General features: G+C 40.6%; 1 protein-coding gene across 5 annotated transcripts in view; it reads right to left on the bottom strand.

Annotated features, from left to right (window-relative positions):
* The window catches only part of ENTREP1 (endosomal transmembrane epsin interactor 1), a 56,397-nt gene extending 36,712 nt beyond the window's left edge, over nucleotides 1–19,685 (bottom strand). For 3 of the 5 annotated variants that reach the window (XM_017659042.3, XM_036991326.2, XM_073228628.1), the window contains exons 1-2: nucleotides 19,156–19,685; nucleotides 9,774–9,830 (exon numbers count right to left, since the gene is read on the bottom strand). In XM_017659042.3, the coding sequence (XP_017514531.2) occupies nucleotides 9,774–9,830; nucleotides 19,156–19,557 (459 nt within the window). In that variant the 5' untranslated portion in view covers nucleotides 19,558–19,685. Of the gene's footprint in view, nucleotides 1–563; nucleotides 739–9,773; nucleotides 9,831–19,155 lie in introns of those variants that run through there. The other 2 variants (XM_073228627.1, XM_036991327.2) reach the window with 2 other exon arrangements.
* Between the last annotated feature and the right edge of the window lie 883 nt (nucleotides 19,686–20,568).

Genomic DNA, 20,568 nt, shown 5'->3' with positions numbered 1-20,568 from the left:
CCCCTTTTTTAAATAAAAAATATATATTTTCTTCCTCTTAAGAGGCATTTTAGTAAATTATCAAATGTCACAGTATCACAATAATGAACTTGAAGTATATATATACACACTCATATATATATGGTGTGTGTATATGTATATACCATATATGTTTGATACATATGTAGTATATATATCTACTATATGTTTGATATCTATATAGTGTGCATATCTATATATACCATATAAAATACATTCAATAAATACAGACATAAAGTTTATAGGAAACACTCTCAAAGAGGTGATTTATTTATTATGCCCTAAATATACAACTCATTAGGAATCCTGATCATACCCAGGTCTGACTCAAAACTATATTCCTTCCCCTCCCTCAACATGCAGGATACCTGCTAATGCACAATGTCCATTTATAAATTACTCTATTATCTTCATTAAAGAGCTCTACAAGACAACACTTTGAGAAATTACAGCTAGTAAGACCCAACCCCACCACCACCTTGACCCTGACACCCCTACCCCCAGCCTCCTCCACCCAAAGCTTTGCACCCAAGTCAAGTACTCACCATAAATCAATCTAATTTGAGCACCCACTGTATTTCTTGTTCTTCAGCTGAGTTACCGCAAATGGCCAAATGTTAAAAATGAATCTCTAATTTATTTTTGAACTAGTTTTTTAAACATGGTGATAAAAGTAATGTTCAGAGAAGAAAAAAATCATGATCCTATAGCAGTCAGTTCCTGACTATGTTATGAACAACAGAAACCAACTCAGGCTATTTAAGCAGAAAAGGAATTTCTTGCAAGGCTATCAGGTAGCTCACAGAATCCACAGGAACCAGGCTCAGAAGCTCAGGAAGGAGCCAAGGAAAGCTGGTTGCTGGGACCTCTACCAAGGTCATGCACAAGAAAACCTAACTGACAGGCTTGGATACCAGTTGCCTCCTTTGCCTAATGAATTCTAAGCTGCCCAGACTATTCTGCATCAATGGCTCCAGCTTCAGAGTCTTGGGCAGGAGCTTCAGTGGGTAGAGGTCATGGGCTCACACCCTGGCTGCTGGCATCCAGAAGTGTAAGTGTCTGACCTCAGAGCTTCCACATCTGCAGACAGGGTCCTGCCTTGCAGCAAGATTCACACAAAGACAGATAAACTAACTCCGAAAAGAGACAGCAGATATGCAGATACTGACAGCCAAAACCCAAACAAAATGAGGAAACTAAAACGGCCTCCTCTTCACACAACACATGTCCTCTCCAGGTAGAAAGTGAAGAGTAAAAGTCTTCCCCCTTCCCATTCCCACTGCACTCCACAGATGTGCCTACACTACAGTTTCTTGTATATTTTTTCAGGAAATTTCCATGTAGCTAACAAACACATATGTATGATTTTTTTATTTAAAAGGAACACAAATGGGACCATACATTTTATTCTGTAACTATTCACATGGCAATACATCTATCTGAAGATGCTCCCCAATTCAAAATATCCTCTCCTCTTACCCCAAATCCTTCATAGTTCCTGTAGTTTTCACAGTCATATTCAGAAAATAATCACAATAGTCTATTGGCCACAGACAACCTGGATACAGGACTGGTCAGAGGCCTCCCTTCAGCATCTGTGACCCAAGACCATCACCGGGAAAGAACCTTCATTCTTGGTGCTAAAGAATAAATCTGTCACAATGGACACCATGGAAATAAAAAGAATTCTTAGAGAACACTAAGAAAAAACGATATGTCAAAAATTGGACAACCTAGAAGAAATGGACAACCTTTCAAAACTGACCCAGGAGAAACAAAAAAAACTGAAAAGACCAATTACCAGCAGGTAAGTCAAATTGGAAATCAAAAACTACCTAAGAACAAAACCCCTGGACCAGATGGCTTCATGCCTAAATTTTATCAACATTTAAAGAAGAGCTAATACCCATCTTTCTTAAAGTTTTCCAAAAAGTAGAAGACGAGCGAATACTTCCAAACTCATTCTATAAGGCCAGCATCATTTCATACTAAAACCAAAGACACCACAAAAAAAGAAAATTACAGAACCAATATCCCTGATGAATATAATTGCAAAAATACTCAACAAAATATTAGCAAACGCAATTCAAAAATACATCAAAAAGATCATCCATCATGACCAAGCGGGATTTATTGCAGAGATGCAAGGATGGTACAATATTCAAAAATTCATCAGCATCATCCACCACATCAACAAAAAGAAGGACAAAAACCACAGGATCATCTCAATTGATGCTGAAAAAGCATTTCACAAAATTCAACATCCACTCATGATAAAAACTCTCAACATAATGGGTATAGAGGGTAAGTACCTCAATATAATAAAGGCCATATACAACAAGCCCATAGTCAACATCATACTTAATGGCGAAATGCTGAAAGCTTTTCCTCTAAGATCAGGAACAAGACAAGGATGCCCACTCTCCTCACTTTGATTCAACATAGTACTGGGGGTCTTACCATGGCAATCAGACAACACAAAGAAATAAAAGGCAGCCATATTGGTAAGTACCAAGTTAAACTGTCATGTCACTGTTTGCAGGTGACATGATGTACATAAAAAACCCTAAAGAGTCCATCCCAAAACTACTAGAACTAATAACTGAATTCAGCAAAGTTTCAGGATGCAAAATTAATATGCAGGAATCTCTTTCATTCCTATATACTAATGAGGAACTAGCAAAAAGAGAAATCAGGAAAACAATTACATTCACAACTGCACTAAAAAGAATAAAATACCTAAGAATAAACCTATCCAAGGAGGTGAAAGACCTATACCCTGAAAACTACAAGACACTCATATGATAAATTAAACACCAATAAATGGAAATACAATCTGTGCTCATGAATAGGAAGAATTAATATTGTCAAAATGGCCATCCTGCCTAAAGCAATGTATAGATTCAATGCAATCCCTACCAAAATACCAACAGTATTCTTCAATAATCTAGAACAATAGTTCTAAAATTTAAATGGAACCACAAAAGACATCTAATAGCCAAAGCAATTCTGAGAAAGAAGAACAAAGCTGGGGGAATTACACCCCCCGACTTCAAGCTCTACTACAAAGTCTAATAATCAAACCAATTTGGTACTGGCACAAGAAGAGACCCATAGATTAACGGAACAGAATAGAGAGCCCAGATATAAACCCACATATATATGGTCAGTTAATACGATGAAGGAGCCATTACATGGAGAAAAGACAACCTCTTCAACCGGTGCTGGGAAAACTGGACAACTGCATGTAAGAGAATGAAATTGGATTATTGTCTAACTCCATATACAAAAGTAAACTTGAAATAGATCAAAGACCTGAATATAGGTCATGAAACCATAAACCTCTTAGAAGAAAACATAGGTAAAAATCTCTTGAATATAAACATGAGCAATTTCTTCATGAACACATCTCCTTGGGCAAGGGAAACAAAATAAAAAATGAACAAGTGGGACTACATCAAAATAAAAAGCTTTTGTACAGCAAAGGACACCATCAGCAGAACAAAAAGGCATCCTACAGTATGGAAGAATATATTCATAAATGACATATCCAATAAGGGGTTAACATCCAAAATATATAAAGAACTCACATACCTCAACTCCCAAAAAACAAATAAACTGATCAAAAAATGGGTGGAGGACCTGAATGAATACCTCTCCAAAGAAGATATTCAGATGGCCAACAGGCACATGAAAAGATGCTCCATATTGCTAATCATCAGGGAAATACGAATCACAACCACAATGAGATATCACCTCACACCAGTTAGGATGGCCAATATTCAAAAGACAACAAAGAACAACTGCTGGCAAGGATGTGGAGAAAGGGGAACCCTCCTACACTGTTGGTGGGAATGTAAATTAGTTCAACCATTATGGAAAGCAATATGGAAGTTCCTCAAAAAACTAACAATAGAAATACCATTTGATCCAGGAATTCCACTCCTAGGAACTTACCTGAAGAAAAGAAGATCTCTGATTTGAAAAGACATACACACCACTATGTTTATCACTGCACTATTTACAATAGCCAAGACACGGAAGCAACCTAAGTGTCCATCAATAGAGGAATGGATAGAGAAGATGTGGTACGTATACACAATGGAATATTATTCAGCCATAAAAAGAAAAGAAATCCTCCCATTTGCAACAACATGGATGGAGCTAGAGGGTATTTTGTTCAGTGAAATAAGCCAGGCAGAGAAAGATAAACACCGAATGATCTCACTCATGTGAGAAGTATAAAAACAAAGCAAAACAGAAGGAACAAGATATCAGCAGACTCACAGACACGGAGAAGGGATTAGTGGTTACCAAAGAGGAGAGGTTGGGGAGAGTGGGTGGGGAGGGAGAAGGGGATTAAGGGGCACTATCATTTGCAATCACAATATAGATAGGTCATTGAGAAGGCAGTACAGTACAGAGAAGACAGTCAGTGATTATATAACATCTTACTACATTGAAAGTGACCTCAATGGAGGGGATGAGGACTTGATAATATGGGTGAATGCTGAAACCATTGTGTTGTTTATGTGAAACCATAAAACTGTATGTCAATTTAATTTAAAAAAAGAATAAATCTGTCTGCTTTTTAGCTTTAAGGTCATATCCATCCAGTCTGTTCCAAACTGACAAGAAAAATAAAATTGCTCAAATCACCACATATAAGCAACCAAAATTATAGGCAGAAAGCCTGGCTGTGCTTTCACAGTGGCAATTCTTACCAAATGTACCACCAGCAAAAAACGTCTTAAGAGAATTCTGTTTTCTAACTGAGATGCCTAGACAAGACAATCTTTGAGGTCATTCCAGCACTGAGTCTGTGATTTCTAAACAGTAATAAAATGTTTTATTAGAATGAAAAAGGAATAATATCTAGAAAAATAAGAGCATTCTTTAAACATGGAAAATGTTGTTCTTGATGGAAAATAGCCTAGAATACTGTACGCACATACACATGCAAGCACACACACCCACACATGTACACACATGCTTAATCCTAGTCATACAAAAATAGCTACATATGTATTTTTTTACAAACTATTTTCCAACATTATTATTTCTGTTCTGGACATGTGAGTATTTAGCAGCATAAGGAAGAAGGCACAGTGAATGAAAGCTTCTGACTTGGAGTTTCCATGAAATCTTGAGTTTGAAGGAACTAGGTCAAACTGACCCTTTTTGTTCGAACCGTTACAAAACCTGATGCAATCACAGAAACAATCACAAAAGTGGGAGCACAAATGTAAATGATTCTCAAAAAGAAGTATTCAATGTAGTAACCACAATGTTTTTCCTGTGAAACCTTCATAAGACTGTGTATCAATGATACCTTAATAAAAAGAAAAGAAGTATTCAAGGGTTCTTGACTGTATGCAACCAACTCAAAGAGAAGACCACTTACCACTCAGAGGGCCTGCAAAGACCAACCTGCCCCTCCCAATCTCTACCACCAAAATATCCCCTCACTGCCTTGAAGTTAAAGAGGAAGAACACTAAGTTTCAGAGAACAAAAGCAAGTGAGAAAAATTTAAGATGAAAGTAGAAGAGAAACTTTAAGGACTCACCTAGGACTTAAATTGTTTATTGCCCGCTAAAGAACTCCATAGCCAACAATAGACGTGTCTTGAGCACACTGGCCCCAAAGATACAGAGTGAAGAAGACAGACAAGACCCCTGTCCTCATCAGACTATCCACTGCAGGAGACAGACAGCAAATTGTAAACAAACAGCACACAGGCTAATTACAGGAGGCCTGTATCAGCACAGGAACCTGGTGAGGGGCAAAGACACAGGTCTCTCCCAGGAAGGTCTCTCCCGGGAAACAACTGCTGAACAGAGACCCAGAAGAGAAGGAGCCAGCCAGGACACAGCTCGGAGAAGAAAGCCCCAAGTTTGTATAAGACAGTCTGGCTGTGTCAGAATCAGAAGGTGCCCTGTGGGTAGAGTGTGGGATGCAAAGGGGAGAAGGGCTGCAGCTCTGACCAGACAAGCAAGAATACAGACCCACGCAGGCCCTACTGGCTCCTCTGATGCAACATAGCCGCCCACCTAGATTACCCGCTGGCGCATTCCCTGAACTCAGGAAGGCAAGCTGGGGGTGAGGAAAAACAAAAAAAGGTGGAGTGCCCAGTGCGAGTGGGGGTTGGAGGTAGACCTGCCTTATCACTAGATTAGCCCCTCTTTTCAGAAAACATAACTACACTCAGAAAAGTTAGGTGGGTTGCAGTTTCCTGCCTCATCTGGGGATGAACCATACTCAAGGAGGAGAATCTGACTGTTGTGTCCAGTTTCTTTCATTACATTGTATGATTTTTTTTCATTTTTTAACATAATAAAAGCATTTGGCATGAGTTATAATGGTGTACTATTAAGATTCACATGAACTGAGGATTTTTCATTTATGATATTGACTAAGCCTCCAATCACCTACTGATATACTCAGCAAGTTTTTCCTTGTGCAATTCCTATCAAGTAATATGTCTCCTTTGCAAACTGATGTTAGTTAACATTTTAAAACAACCTCTACATAACCTTCTAAACACATAATTCATAGTCAAAGCATAGAGCTCAAGTGTCCTGAAGTCTTATAACTGATGGTAATACAGAAACATGGCACAATGCTCCTAAGGAATAGGCACGTGGACTCTTCCTACATGGAAACAATATTAACTGAAATGAACATAATTAACCTAATATTAAACAGAAAAAGCAAAGCACAACATGGCATATACAAACTGGTTACAACTTTGTGACAAAATACATATACTTGTCAACAAAGATGAGAAACAAATTTAAATAAATATAATAGAGATACATATTTATTAAGATCATTTTCATTTAAAGAAGCTTGAGGTCACATAATAAATTTATAGGGCACCTTTTGAAAAGAAAACAATGTTAAAGAAATACATATCTTAAAGATGAACTTTCTTAATATCTACCTAGAATATGCACTCATATCCTCTTCACCACTTGTAGTTTTAAAAGTACAAATAGCCACAGAGATTTTCTGATTTTAATTGAAATACTTGAGGTTTGTATTACTAAGCATTTCAATACTGACCCAATGGAAAAAGACAGTGCCAAGACGACTCCTACAACCAAATATTTGTATAAACATTGAACACCATCCAAAATTTTTCTGCTGAGACTATAAACCTGGAAAGTTGTTGCAAAACAAACCCCAGCCATTCATTAACACATCCAGTAAAATACATTGCCATAAAACTCATTCAAAGTCTCATAATTCTATCTTGTTTCTTAACATATTAAAATATTGCAACAAGTCCTTCCAGAGATATTAATGGAGCTTCACTAAATAATTGATGGACTTATAAAATGTTCCCTGAATTATCTTGTTGGCCTGAAAACTCTTTAGTTCAGTTTTTAGGACCATCAACACAGGGGATCCAATATTCTGATTGTATTCTACAATGTGCTGCTTCTCCTTGCATTTAAGAATTTAACTAGTTTTGTATTTATTACCCATTACCTAGCAAACTGTGGTGTGTTTAGAATGAATTGTTAAGTGTATATACAAAACAACTTTAGAAAATTATTTAGCCCTATTTCAAGATGGATAGAAGAAAAATCAAAAGGAGAGATGTTATATATAAAAAAAAATTTTTAAGTATACTTCAAACTGGATTTCCTAGACCCCCCACTTCATCTTTGAAAGCTGGATACTCCATTGGCAATTGTCTATTATTTTTTAGTATTCCCTGAATCAAAAGGACAAAGCAAATAAAAACAAAGCATGAACTCTGGGAATATACTAAGTGCCACTGATTCATACACTTTGAAATGGTTAATTTTATATTATTTAAAGTTTATCTCAACAACTGACAAAGGACAACGTCGCCAACATATGTCTAATTACCATGAAAACATAATATTCATGTGACAAAGAGAATATAGAAAATCTAAGCAATGAAAATCTGAGGTTGTCCAACCAAAACATTATAACAATAAAAAAATCACTTATTCATGATTAACATCTGAGACTTATTTCAAAGGAATATGGAGGGTAGGAGAATAGATGAGATTCTGTCTAGCTGAACCAGATTGGCTATAAATTGATAATTGTTGAAACCAAGTAATTAGTACAGGGGGTTCATTACATTATTCCCTCCACTTTTGTATATGTTTTAAAATGTCCATAGTAAACTGGCATTTCAAAAATTATATCTTTTTCAGATGGCCAACAGGTACATGAAAAGATGCTCCACATCACTAATTATCAGGGAAATGCAAATTAAAACCACAATGAGATATCACCTCACACCAGTTAGGATGGCCAACATCAACAAGACTAGGCACTACAAATGCTGGTAAGAATGCAGAGAAAGGAGAAAACTGCCACACTGTTGGTTGGAATGTAAATTAGTCCAACCATTGTAGAAAGCAATATGGAGGTTCCTCAAGAAACTCAAAATAGAAACACCACTTGACCTGGAAATTCCACTCGTAGTAATTTACCCAAAGAAAGCAAGATCTCAGATTCAAAAAGACATACACTAACAATGAAGCAAAACTGAAGGAACAAAATGGCAGCAGACTCACAGACTCCAAGAATGAACTAGTGGTTACCAAAGGGGAGGTGTGTGGGAGGGCGGGTGGGGAGGGAGGGAGAAGGGGATTGAGGGGTATTATGTTTAGTACACATGATGTGGGGGATCACAGGGAGAACAGTGTATCACAGAGAAGGGACATAGTGGATATGGGGCAACTTGCTGCACTGAAGGACAGTGACTACATTGGGGTATGGGTGGGGACTTGATAATATGGGTAGATGTAGTAACCACATTGTTTTTTCATGTGAAACCTTCATAAGAGTGTAAATCAATCATATCTTAATAAAAAATTAAACAACAACAACAACAAAAAGATATATGCACCACTGTTTATCACTGCACTATTTACAATAGCCAAAATACAGAAGCAACCTAAGTGTCCATCAGTAGACAAATGGATAAAGAAGATGTGGTACATATACACAATGGAATACTATTCAGCCATTAGAAGAAAACAAATCCTACCATTTGCAACAACATGGATGGAGCTAGACGGTATTATGATCAGTGGAGAAAGACAAGTACCAGATGATTTCCCTCATTTGTGGAGTATAACAATGAAGCAAAACTGAAGGAACAAAGCAGCAGCAGACTCATAGACTCCAAGAAGGGACTAGCAGTTACCAAAGGGGAGGGGTGTGGGAGGGTGGGTGGGGAGGGAGGGAGAAGGGGATTGAGGGGTATTATGATTGATACACATGGTGTGTGGGGGGGTCACAGGGAAGACAGTGTGGCACACAGAAGACAAGTAGTGATTCTGTGGCATGTTACTACACTGATGGACAGTGACTTCAATGGGGTATTGAGGGACTTGACAATATGGGTGAATGTAGTAACCATAATGTTTTTTAAGTGAAACCTTCATAAGAGTGTCTATCAATGATACCTTAATAAAAATACAAATAAAATTATATCTTTACAATAGGTCCAATCCTGGAACTAGAAATAGATATAAATGTGAGCACTGGAAACATGAGAAACTTAAAGTTAATCAGAAAACCAACAAAATTATCATTATACTTTACTGTTATGAAAACATCTGACTTCTAATATTGTCCATTGTTTACTTCTTTTTTTAATGAACAAGGAGGCTCTAGCCTTTCTTTAATGGTTTATTTCCACAGACTTCATACAGAGCACATTTTACAAAGAGTAACCGTTTATGAGATCAGTACATACCAGAAGGATCATAGGCCGTTTCCAAGTTGTTAATCCTATGATTCCTGAGAGTATCACCTATAAGAACAAACAGTATCATAAATCTAGAAAATGGAATGTTCCAATAAACTAATCTTTAATCTCTAAAACATACATATTTTAAAATACTGAAATTCTAAAGCCAAAGTCAAACAGTTAATATTCCTGCTGATAAAGGAGTCCTGGTAGACCACTTTGGACTATCATTCATGTCCAAGACCCCAAAGCTTTTTTATTGGCTGTGTTTATTTTTTTCTTACAATCAAGTAAGAACAAACAGAATTTAGCATTCCTTCTTGTTAGTGAAGGAATCAGTATTTCTGATCCAAGCTTCCTGCCCGCAGGAGTGCTTCATCTGTTGCCAGAGTCAGCCTCCTAAGTTGCATGTCTGGCGGCAAGCCTCCCTTCCTTAGGTGGGCACCGATCCTTTATGGGACAGATGACTTCCTCAAAATGGTAAACAAGGCCTTTCAGGATATTCTCCTGCCCACTTCTCAAGCCTTTCCACATACCCCTGCCCCTCCTACCACACACCATTCCAGTAAAGTGCCTGTCACATGATTGGCAACTAATAAATGTTCTGAGCATTTATTCCACTAAGGGTGAGGGATTACAGTGAGAAAGATCTCACATTGCAAAATGACACTTCAATAAACAACAAGCTAAAATCCTAGATAAAGAGGAATCAGCATTTTGCCAAAACATAAACTGGAAACCAATGTCAGCCCCTTGGATAACACAGTTTACTAAGTGGTTGGGAAAGGACAAAGTAATTATTCTGCCCAGGGACTTCCTGAAGCCATCTGAGCACGTTTTTCCTTTGTGTAAAGAGGTACACCTACTGAATGCAGTTATTAGGGTCTTCCTTTATGTGCTCTTTTTAACAAAATCCTTCAAATGCACCAATCCACAATTACTGTTTATTAACTACAAATAAATAAGGATTTTACAGTGCTACTTCAAATTCAAAACTCACAGACCTGCTTGCAATACTCTCCAATCTCCATTTACAGGCTGAGAATAAATCATTCCACAACATCAAACCAGCAGAAGACAAGTCTATCTACTTATATCCAGGACCAAAAATCATGTACGGGCAGTCAGGGGACAATTTCTTTGCAGCCCACCTATGTTTACATGTACTATCAGCTACCTGCCCATGAGGCACCATATCCTTGCAATCATCGTAAATCAAACCACAATACCCTCACTCTCAAAGATTTCCACTTGGAGACACTCAGGGCATGTGCAGCTGGCCTCAAGTGTGTGGGCTGTATTTGCTTTACAAATTGGGAATTGCAATTCATGAGATCTTGGGGTCCAATTTCCCCATTTGGCTTCTAAACAGCTCTGTGACCTTGGCCAAGTCATTTACTTTTCTGGTCCTCACTCTCATTTCCTTAGAAATGAGGTAGGTGAAGGAAACCATCTCTGGGTGTCTTTTAACTAAAAAATTTACCCCACTGTGATGATAGCAGTTCCTTAGAATCCCCTGCAATCCAGTACAGCTCCATTCTGTAGGCTGTGTGTGGGCAAGCATGCTTGCATGTATGTGTGCATCTAAGTCTTTGTGTGCACACATGTCTGTTCACACACACATGTGCTCACTGTCTGCCCACCCTGCTGCTTACTGGACTTTGCTGAGGAAATGCAACTATTTTGTGAAAACACAACTGAAAATTTGACTGCCCCTGAGGGAAACACAAATGGCCCACTTCACTAACATACAAATATGATTTGAATTACCAGTTAGTATTTGATATATTTATGCCACCCATCTCTCTCTTTAAATACTTTTAATATAGAACCCTGTGGTTCAGCTTTGGGGACACATTTTTTTCCACTAAAACAATATTACTATTAAAGTGAGGTGTCCAGCCCAGCCCATAAAAGTCATAAAAATAATGATATGCCTCAACTCTACTTCCCACCTCCCCAACCAGCCACATTTTACCTTCCCCATGTTAGCAATTGAGTGTGTTTATATATTTTGCACATGTACATATTCTTCTCTAAATCCTTACCACTAGACAACATATGTGTATGTGTGTATACACATGCACAGGAGTGCAATTTTTACAAAAAATGGATCAAAAAAGATACTTTTCCTTCGCTTCTTTTTCTCTTCAATAAATACTTCAAGGAAATCTCTTCATGTCCAGTGGAACAGCTCTGATTCATTTCTGTTCATGGCTACAAAAATATTCCTTTGTGTGGATGTACCTAATGTATTCAATCATTTCCATATTACAGGTATTCACTCTATTTCCAGTTTTTGCCTTCAAAAACAATGTTGCAGTAAGCATTCATGAACAGATTTCTTTAAAAACAAGCATTTTTTATTTCTGTTGGATAAAGTTCCAGGAGTAAGGGTGCTAATTTGAAAGAGGTGTATACACACACACACACACACACACACACACACACACACACACACACACATATTTTTAACAGACCATGGTAGATACAATTGTCACTTCAAATGAAGTTTCTCTGGGACAAAAGAACTAAGCTATTTTTTTTTAAGGGGAGAGTTTACATATACAAGCAACAAACTAAACTTAAAACATAACTTTTAAAATATGTACAAAATGTATTAGATGAAAAAGAAATATCAGTAATTCCAAAGTATATATGATAAACATACATGAGATCTCAGTAGGAAGAAATATAAAGCTTACTGAGAAATATTGAGAGCCAAATATTATACCATGTTCATGGATTGTTAAGACCAAATATTTAAAGATGTCAGTTCCACTTGAATTGTTTTGCAGATTCAGTACACATCCATGTTAAATTCCAACAGGATTTTTGTAAACTGCCCATCTTTATAGGGATGTTTTAAGAAACTACATTCCAATTGCATACACCTACTTCTACTCAATTTCTCCCATTCTTCAAGTCAATTAAGGCCTATCCACTTGGGGAACCCTTTGGTGGGGGGCAAAGAAGGAGAAACAGAGGCAGTAGGACTAGATTGTTAGAAGCCTCTGGAAGGCAGAACAGAACTGCTGGAGCTGGAAAGGAATCTTTTAAGAGCCCAAGATTGAGGGAATGGATGCTTACATTTCTTAGGATACAAGGGGTAGAATATATGAATGGGCAGAGAGGTTGGGAAAGGGAGAGAAAAAGAAGGCAGCACATTCATTGCCTCTGTCTCCTGTGGAGGCAGCAGTAGCTAGAGCTCTATCAGAAGGGAGTCAGTAAGGTCCCCTTAACACTAACCCTTCATGGCACCCATTACATCACAATGCTATTACTTGTTTAATTGTTTTATACCTATTGGTAATTTCATGAGGGCTCGGATCTGTGAGTATTCACTCAATACTGGGAAAGGCTCCTAGAGGCACTTAGTTATGGCCAGAGTCAAGGAATGAATGAACAGATGGTAAATAAATGAACAAAAGAAGATCATAAATAGGAGACAAAATTTCCCAAAGATGACTACTTAAGCTTAAACACATTTTTCACTCCTGTGCTTCATAAGAGCATACCAACAGCAAGAGCAACTCTGTCAGCGTTCTTTCCACCCAGTGCAAGATGACACTTGCCCTCAGTGAACGAGTAATAACCTATTTTCTAACACCAAATTACTCCTATATTATTAAAATGGATTTATTACAATTTCAGTTTCACTCATTTGTAACCCATTCCTTGTAGTGCATAGGAAAAAGCAGAGGCCCTTCTGTTTTCTGATATTGCAAAGGATTCCAAAATACACACCAGAATCATTACCCACCATACCTTGTTAATGTGCCTTAATATCCAGTTTAAAAATCAAATCATTAAGACCAAAAACATGTAATTCCACCATCTTATTTCTCTTTGCTAATCCAGTAACATGCGTTAGGGCAAAAATGATCTGGAGTTTTTGTCAAAAGTTTCTGTATTTAAACATAGAGATTAAACATAGAGATTAAAAAAGAGCCACATTGTAAATGGCCCATGTTTACCTTGTAAATTAAGCACACAATAATCAAACCTCTCAACAATCTATCTTGCCCTATAGCTTTTGCACTGGCAATTTCAAAAAATGTATGTGTGTATACCATTCTTCCCCATCCACACAGCATGACTAGATGGATGTCCCACACAAAACTGGCCTGTTTGCTTTACTTTGATTAAATAATCCCTTGATGTTGAAAAAATACTGATAGAGATTCTAGTATGTGCCAGGCCTAGTGCTACAGCCCAGCAGCAAACTCTCTGATGTGTTCTTCTAATTACACCCTCACAAAATCAATTCTGAGGCAAGAATGATCCCACCCATTTCACAGATGAGTCACTGAGGCTGAGAGGTTCATGACTTGATCAAGAATTTTTCAGTGAGACTCTGCTGCCATGTAAAATAAAGGCCCAAATAAAGTCAATTAAACTCATCACAAAGATTATATTTAGAATGCTCAGTAGTATTCAATGATTATGATGGAAAAAAATGTATTTACTGTTGCTTAACTGGTAGAGACTTCATATTTTTGTGTTAGTTTCTCCTTTGGACCATTCATTTTTTTTAATGCTCCATCATTGCAATTTTTTCAAAAAAGGTTTCCCTTACCCTAAGAATGCAGCAGCCCAGTTTGAAAAAGACAGATGCACCCCTTATGTTTATTGCAGCACTATTTGCAATAGCCAAGAAATGGAAGCAAACTAAGTGTCCATCAGTAGATGAATGGATAAAGAAGATGTGGTACATATACACAATGGAATATTATTCAGCCATAAGAAAAAAACAAATCCTACCATTTGCAACAACATGGATGGAGCTAAAGGGTATTATACTCAGTGAAATAAGCCAGGCGGAGAAAGACAAGTACCAAATGATTTCACTCATGTGGAATATAAGAACAAAGGAAAAACTGAAGGAACAAAACAACAGCAGACTCACAGAACCCAAGAATGGACTAACAGTTACCAAAGAGAAAGAGACTGGGGAGAATGGGTGGGAAGGGAGGGAGAAGGGGGGGAAGAAGAAAGGGGGCCTTACAATTAGCATGTATAATGTGGCGGGGGGCACGGGGAGGGCTGTGCAACACAGAGAAGACAGGTAGTGATTTTACAGCATCTTACTACGCTGATGGACACTGAATAATGGGGTATGTGGGGGGGACTTGGTGAAGGGGAGAGTCGAGTAAACATGATGTTCCTCATGTAATTGTAGATTAATGATACCAAAATAAAAAATAAAAATAAATAAATAAAAGGTTTCCCTTAAGGTTCACCAATGTCTGTCTCTATAAGGAACTAGGATCTTGTCATAGGGTCATACACTCAAGAGGGGTGACCACGAGTTCAGGTCAGTGACTTAAAGCAGACAGACATGAATGTATACAGACAATAAAGGCTATTAGGGCTCCAAGAGGAAAACAACACAATAACCAATTCTCTTCCACTTGCCTAAAATATCTCTCAAGGATCATATACATCATCAGTCAGGAATTTTGTTTTTGGAGGAGGAAACACAAACCAACACAACTCTCTCTACTCCTTCATTGATCAAATGCAGTGTGGCAGGCTGGGTTTCCCATCATACCAGTGGAATCTAACTAATAGTAACTAAATGCACCCCAAAATCAGGAGCCAGGACAGCATGGCCTGAACACAGACTTCTGCCACCCACCTGAAGTCAAACTCCAACATGTTTTTAGAAGTGGATCGTCTCTTGGTTTCATGAACTTTGGAATTAATAAATTGTTATTAACCAAGGACACCAGGAAGGAAATAAATGATCACAGAGTACTCAAAAACAGTGAGTATATCAAAAACACTCCCTCTAAGTTGCTGAAAATATGAATTTAAAGTATGGAAAAAGAGTCTCTATAGGACTTGTTCAATCTTAAATATATATTAAAAGAGATAAAAGGTATCTTAGGGTTCAGACAAGAGAAAGAAGCCTCCAAATCTCAGAGAACATTTAGAGATGTATATACGGAAAAATACTCTTAAACTATACTGTGTTTAACCAAACCGTCCTTTCAAATGAATATACTGGTCCCTTGAATTTAATTTTGTATCAAATATACAAGCAAAATTTTTACTGAAGCTGAAAAAAGACTTGTAGATTTAGTTGATATAACAAATTAAGGCACAGAATGGTCATTCAAAGCTCAAAATAGGAAGATATCCTTCTAGTGTGTTCCTATGTGGGTCTGAAGTAACCTTACACTTAAGTTGGCACTGCCACTCAACTACCTAGTTTCATATGCCAATAAAACTTCTGAGCGATAGATAAAATGGGATAGATTCATACAATAGAATCTCATTTTGCAATAAACAGGAATGAACAGCTAATGGATGCCACAGGGATGAACCTTGAAAACATTACTCTTAGTGAAAGAAGCCAGTCACAAATGACCACATGTTGTATGATTCCATTTACATGAAATGTGCAGAAAAACAAAACCACAGTGACAGAAAGTAGATTGATCAGTGGCCGCATAGGGATAAGGCAGTCAGAAGGAAATGGGAGTGGCTGCCAGTAAGTACAGGATTTCTTTTTGGGGTGATGAAATTTTTCTAAAATTGACTGTGATGATGGTGGCACAACTCTTGTGAATTTACTAAAAATCATTGGATTGCACACATTAAGTGGGTGAATTGTATGGAACACGAATTATATCTCAATAAAGCTGTTATTTTTTTTTTAACTTTTGCCGGTCTCAAGTCATAATATTTAAGTTTTCATAAAAACTTCATTTAGCTGTCTGGAAGCTAGTAACAATGCACTATTAAGCAACCTTTTCTTTTAACTACTAAGCTTCTTTATTTTAGACACACATACTGAGATACTTAATGGCTGAAATTATGATACCTGGGATTTGCCTTAAAATAATCCAGTTTGGGTGCTAGGAAGGGAGAGGGGTGTGGGTATAAAGTGGCCATGTGTTAATAGCTATTGAAGCTGAGTAAAGGTTAATGGGGATTCATTATATGATTCTTTACATTTGCTGAGATTTAAAATTTTCAAAATAAAATATTTAAAGTGGGGGAGGTTTCTTAAGACTTTCTGGTCACTTCTGTGTTGTCTCTCTATTCTGTTTATACTTTCTTTTTAAAAATGTACACATATTGAAATATTTACAGATGAAATGATGTGTCTGAGATTTGCTTCAAAACAATATAGGAAGTTAATCTGAAAAATGGACTGGAGAACATGACGGAGCAAAGTCCTAACCCTGTGTAGAACAACCATCCTTCTGATGTTATCAGAATGCCCAGAGCCAGCAGCAGAGCCAGGAAGAGACACAGATGAAATAACTGCTGGAGGTGGGTGAGGAACGGGTATGTGAGGGTTCCCCATTGTACAGTGTTGAATAAATTTAAATTTTTCCATAATGCAGAGTTCTAAAAAAAGAACCCCTCTCACATACATAAACTCAAAAGATATGCTACTGGTGAGAATTTTTAGCTAAAAACATCAAGGGAGTGATGGTGCCAAAGGCCATCCTCCAATCCAATTTAATTGTTCTGGAAATGCACTGCCTGTTCGTTCTATTGTCACTTGTAAATTCTGAGGTCAATCTCAGAAACAGGTTTGCATGGGGGACAGAGCTGGGGGACACAGCATGTGGAAAACAACTACATAAATGAGAACTTAGTTCCAAATCACTGATTCTTTCCCTGCTCTGTTTTGTGGGATCCTGGAGAAAAGTAAATGCCTAGCCAGTAAACTCAGGTTAACAGCCTTCATCTTCTGGCTGATGGCCTTTTTAAAAAATCCTTCATCAAATCCAACTGCAGCTTGACTGACATCTAAATGCACTGACCTCTGAAATAATTCACAACAGTACAATGGCTTCAGGTTTTAATTTTAAGAGAAAAAATAGTTCTCAGTAATCCTAAACTAGCTGTCTTTGAGAAGACAAGCGGTTATGATTTTACAAAGAGCAAATCTCTAAAAATTTATGCATGATTCAGTTCTGGTACATGGTATTTAGAGAAATGAAATGCACCCACCATTACCATTTGGCTGAATTTTATCTGACTAGTGGACTAGGGAGTCTAATGGATCTAATCCCTACCCTGTTGAGAATCCCCTCCTCCCAAAGTTAAGGACATTCAGGGAGACCAGAGGGGGAGCCCCAGGACAGGGCCACAGGGTGGGATTCCTTTTACATGATGCACAGACTGTGGACCACAGTCACAGCAGCACTGGTTCCATGCCAGATCATTCAGCATCAAAGTACTTCAAAAGGAGAGCAAACTGGCATCAGTTTAAGTATGAGATGTCAAGCTGGGCTGGAGTTACTTAAGGTTCTTAAGTGTTCCTATTCAAACAATTACTTTGGGTTGAATGAGTTCTCCCTATATTCCTAAAATTTGGTTTTTGAATCTGGGTATGTGTGGACCTGCAAAAAGGCAGTTTTTATGCATTCAGGATGTCTTTTGAGATTTTAGTCAAAATTATAGGCACTGCCAGACTTTAAGATTTATTAGTTAGTTCATAAAAAGGTTGTCTACTATAAAGATATTAATTTTCCACAAAGACCTGTTTCCAAGTCTCTCAAGCTCCAGCAAACTTCAAGAGGCTGGATGCCCTGGAAGCTGTGAAATTGTTGGCGGAAAGGATGAGCAGCCACACTGGTTCCACAGACGCCCAGGGCAGCAGTCTTCCTTGGAGGCATCGGCCTTCCCTTGTGGAGGAAGCCGGACCAGGCCCCTGGGCAGGGAGGACACGTCCAGCCAGCCGCCCCACTCTGGCTGACTCGGGTATTAACGACAGGCTCAGGGGTATGATCAGCAGCCTGCGTGGCTCCAGGAACCGAGTCCGGGCTCAGGGCCCTCTAATCGCCGGGTAGAACGTCCATTTACACACATTCAGTCATTGCCTCCTGAACTCGTCCCCAAATTGAGTGGAGCCGCCCTACACCAGATACATTTCACATTTACGTGTGAGTGAAATAAAGTGAAATAAAATAAGCGCGGTGCCCCAGTCAAGCTGTCACTTCATCCATCCCACAAATGCACCATGTGCCAGGCACTGTTCATACATCAGCGAACAAAGTATCAAAATCCCTGACCTTCCAGCGCGGAAGAAAGTTTAACTATTTTCCTCCACCTCCACCGTCTGCAGCTATCCCGTCCTTCCAATCTCCCAGCGAGCTGAGAATCTGTTGTATTCTATTGGCTTGACAGGGACAGCAGAATGCCTTGGGAATACGCGCTGGCCGGGGGCAATCCAATTCACCCCTCAACCCCACTCTATGACTCTTCTCCAGCCCAACGCCTCCGAAAACTTCACCTGGCTGGTGGGGGGGAGGGTCAACCGCAGCCGTGGGGGCCCAATCAGGCGGCAGCGGAGGGGGCCGCCAGAGCCCCCTGCCCCCCGGGAAGGCCCCTGGGCAAACGCGGCGCGCGCGGCACTCACCGAGGAGCCCGCCCAGAACGGGCACGAGTTCTTCACCTGCGGGGAGCTGCTCAGCGACAGCGCCCCGAAGCTGAGCGCCACCATGCAGCAGCCCAGGGTCAGCTGCAGCAGCCCGAGCGACAGCAGCGGGCGAGCGGGGAGGAGAGCGGAGCCCCGGGCGGCGGCGGCGGCCGCCCGGCGGGAGGAGAGCGGGGGCGGCGCGGCCAGCACCCCGGCGCCGGTGGCCGCGCAGCGAGGCCGCACCGGGGGCTGCAGCGCCGCCCGGGGCCAGCGCGGCCGCAGCGGGGGCAGCGGCGGCTCCTGGGCGGCGGCCGCCGCGGCGCCCGAACCCCCGGCCTGCGGCCCGCCCGAGAGCCCAGCCACCGGGCAGCAGGAGCCCGGGAGCACCACAGGCAGGGACATGGACCGGCGGGGAAGGGAGCGGCGTGGCGGCGGGCAAGGCACGCGGAGCGGAGCCGCGGGCGCCGCGCACCGGGCACCGCGGGCGGGCTCAGAGGCCGAGAGGGAGGGAAGGAAATGCGCACGGTCCAACCACTTGCTGCTACCGCCGCCGCCGCCCCCGCCGCCGCCGCCCCCGCCGCCGCCGCCGCCGCTGCCCCAGCTCCCGCCGGCCGCACCCACCTGCCACCCGGGGTCCGCCCCCGACCGGCCCCGAGCGCGCGCTCACTCTCAGCCTCACGCACCCACGCGCCGTGCGCCCGCGACTACTGCAGCCTTTGGGTCACCGCCCAACTCCCGCCCGCTCCCTGGGATCCAAGAAAGGTGCCCGGCCCAATTTACAAATAAGGTCCCTCAGGCCAAGAGGGACCCCAGGGTCTGGGAGTGTCCGAGCTGGCAGCCAGCCGAACAATCTAAGTCTGTCCCCAACCCGCCCAGCTGGGGCTGGACTGGGGAGCTGCGGACCCTTGCCCTGTTCCGGCCCAACCAAGGGAGGGAGCCTGGGAACCTTTCACGCGAAGAGAGCCCGACTTTATACTTCCCCTCCCTCCCACAAAGAAAGGGAGAAGGCAGGAGGAGGGCCTACGGGAGACTTGGTGGGGAAAGTAAGCTGCAGGGTTTCAGGGAAGGACCAGGCAAAGAAGTCAGCGCTCGCGCGGGGCTTCCGGAGCGGACACAGTGCTGCGGCCCGGCTGTCTGGAAGGGAGGGAAGCGGGCGGGGGTGCTTTCCTGGTACCAGGGTAAGAGCGAGCAGGAACACGAGGCTACCTTGCAAGTCTCCAGCCCCTGGAAATTTCGACAACCGGGGCAGCCCGAAGGTCGTGGCAAAAGGTACACTCCAGGTCCCCCTCACCTTTATTCATGAGCTATATTAGGCATCACCGGATAGAACATTGAATCGCAAACTTCCGAAGAAATATCCTCATAAAATCTGAATCTGTTTTTGGTAATTTATAAAACATAGAGAGCTGAAAA

The sequence above is a fragment of the Manis javanica genome, chromosome 2 (genome assembly GCF_040802235.1).
Source record: "Manis javanica isolate MJ-LG chromosome 2, MJ_LKY, whole genome shotgun sequence".
In the NCBI taxonomy this organism is placed as follows: domain Eukaryota; kingdom Metazoa; phylum Chordata; class Mammalia; order Pholidota; family Manidae; genus Manis; species Manis javanica.
This window is presented reverse-complemented; position numbering and strand designations above follow the sequence as displayed.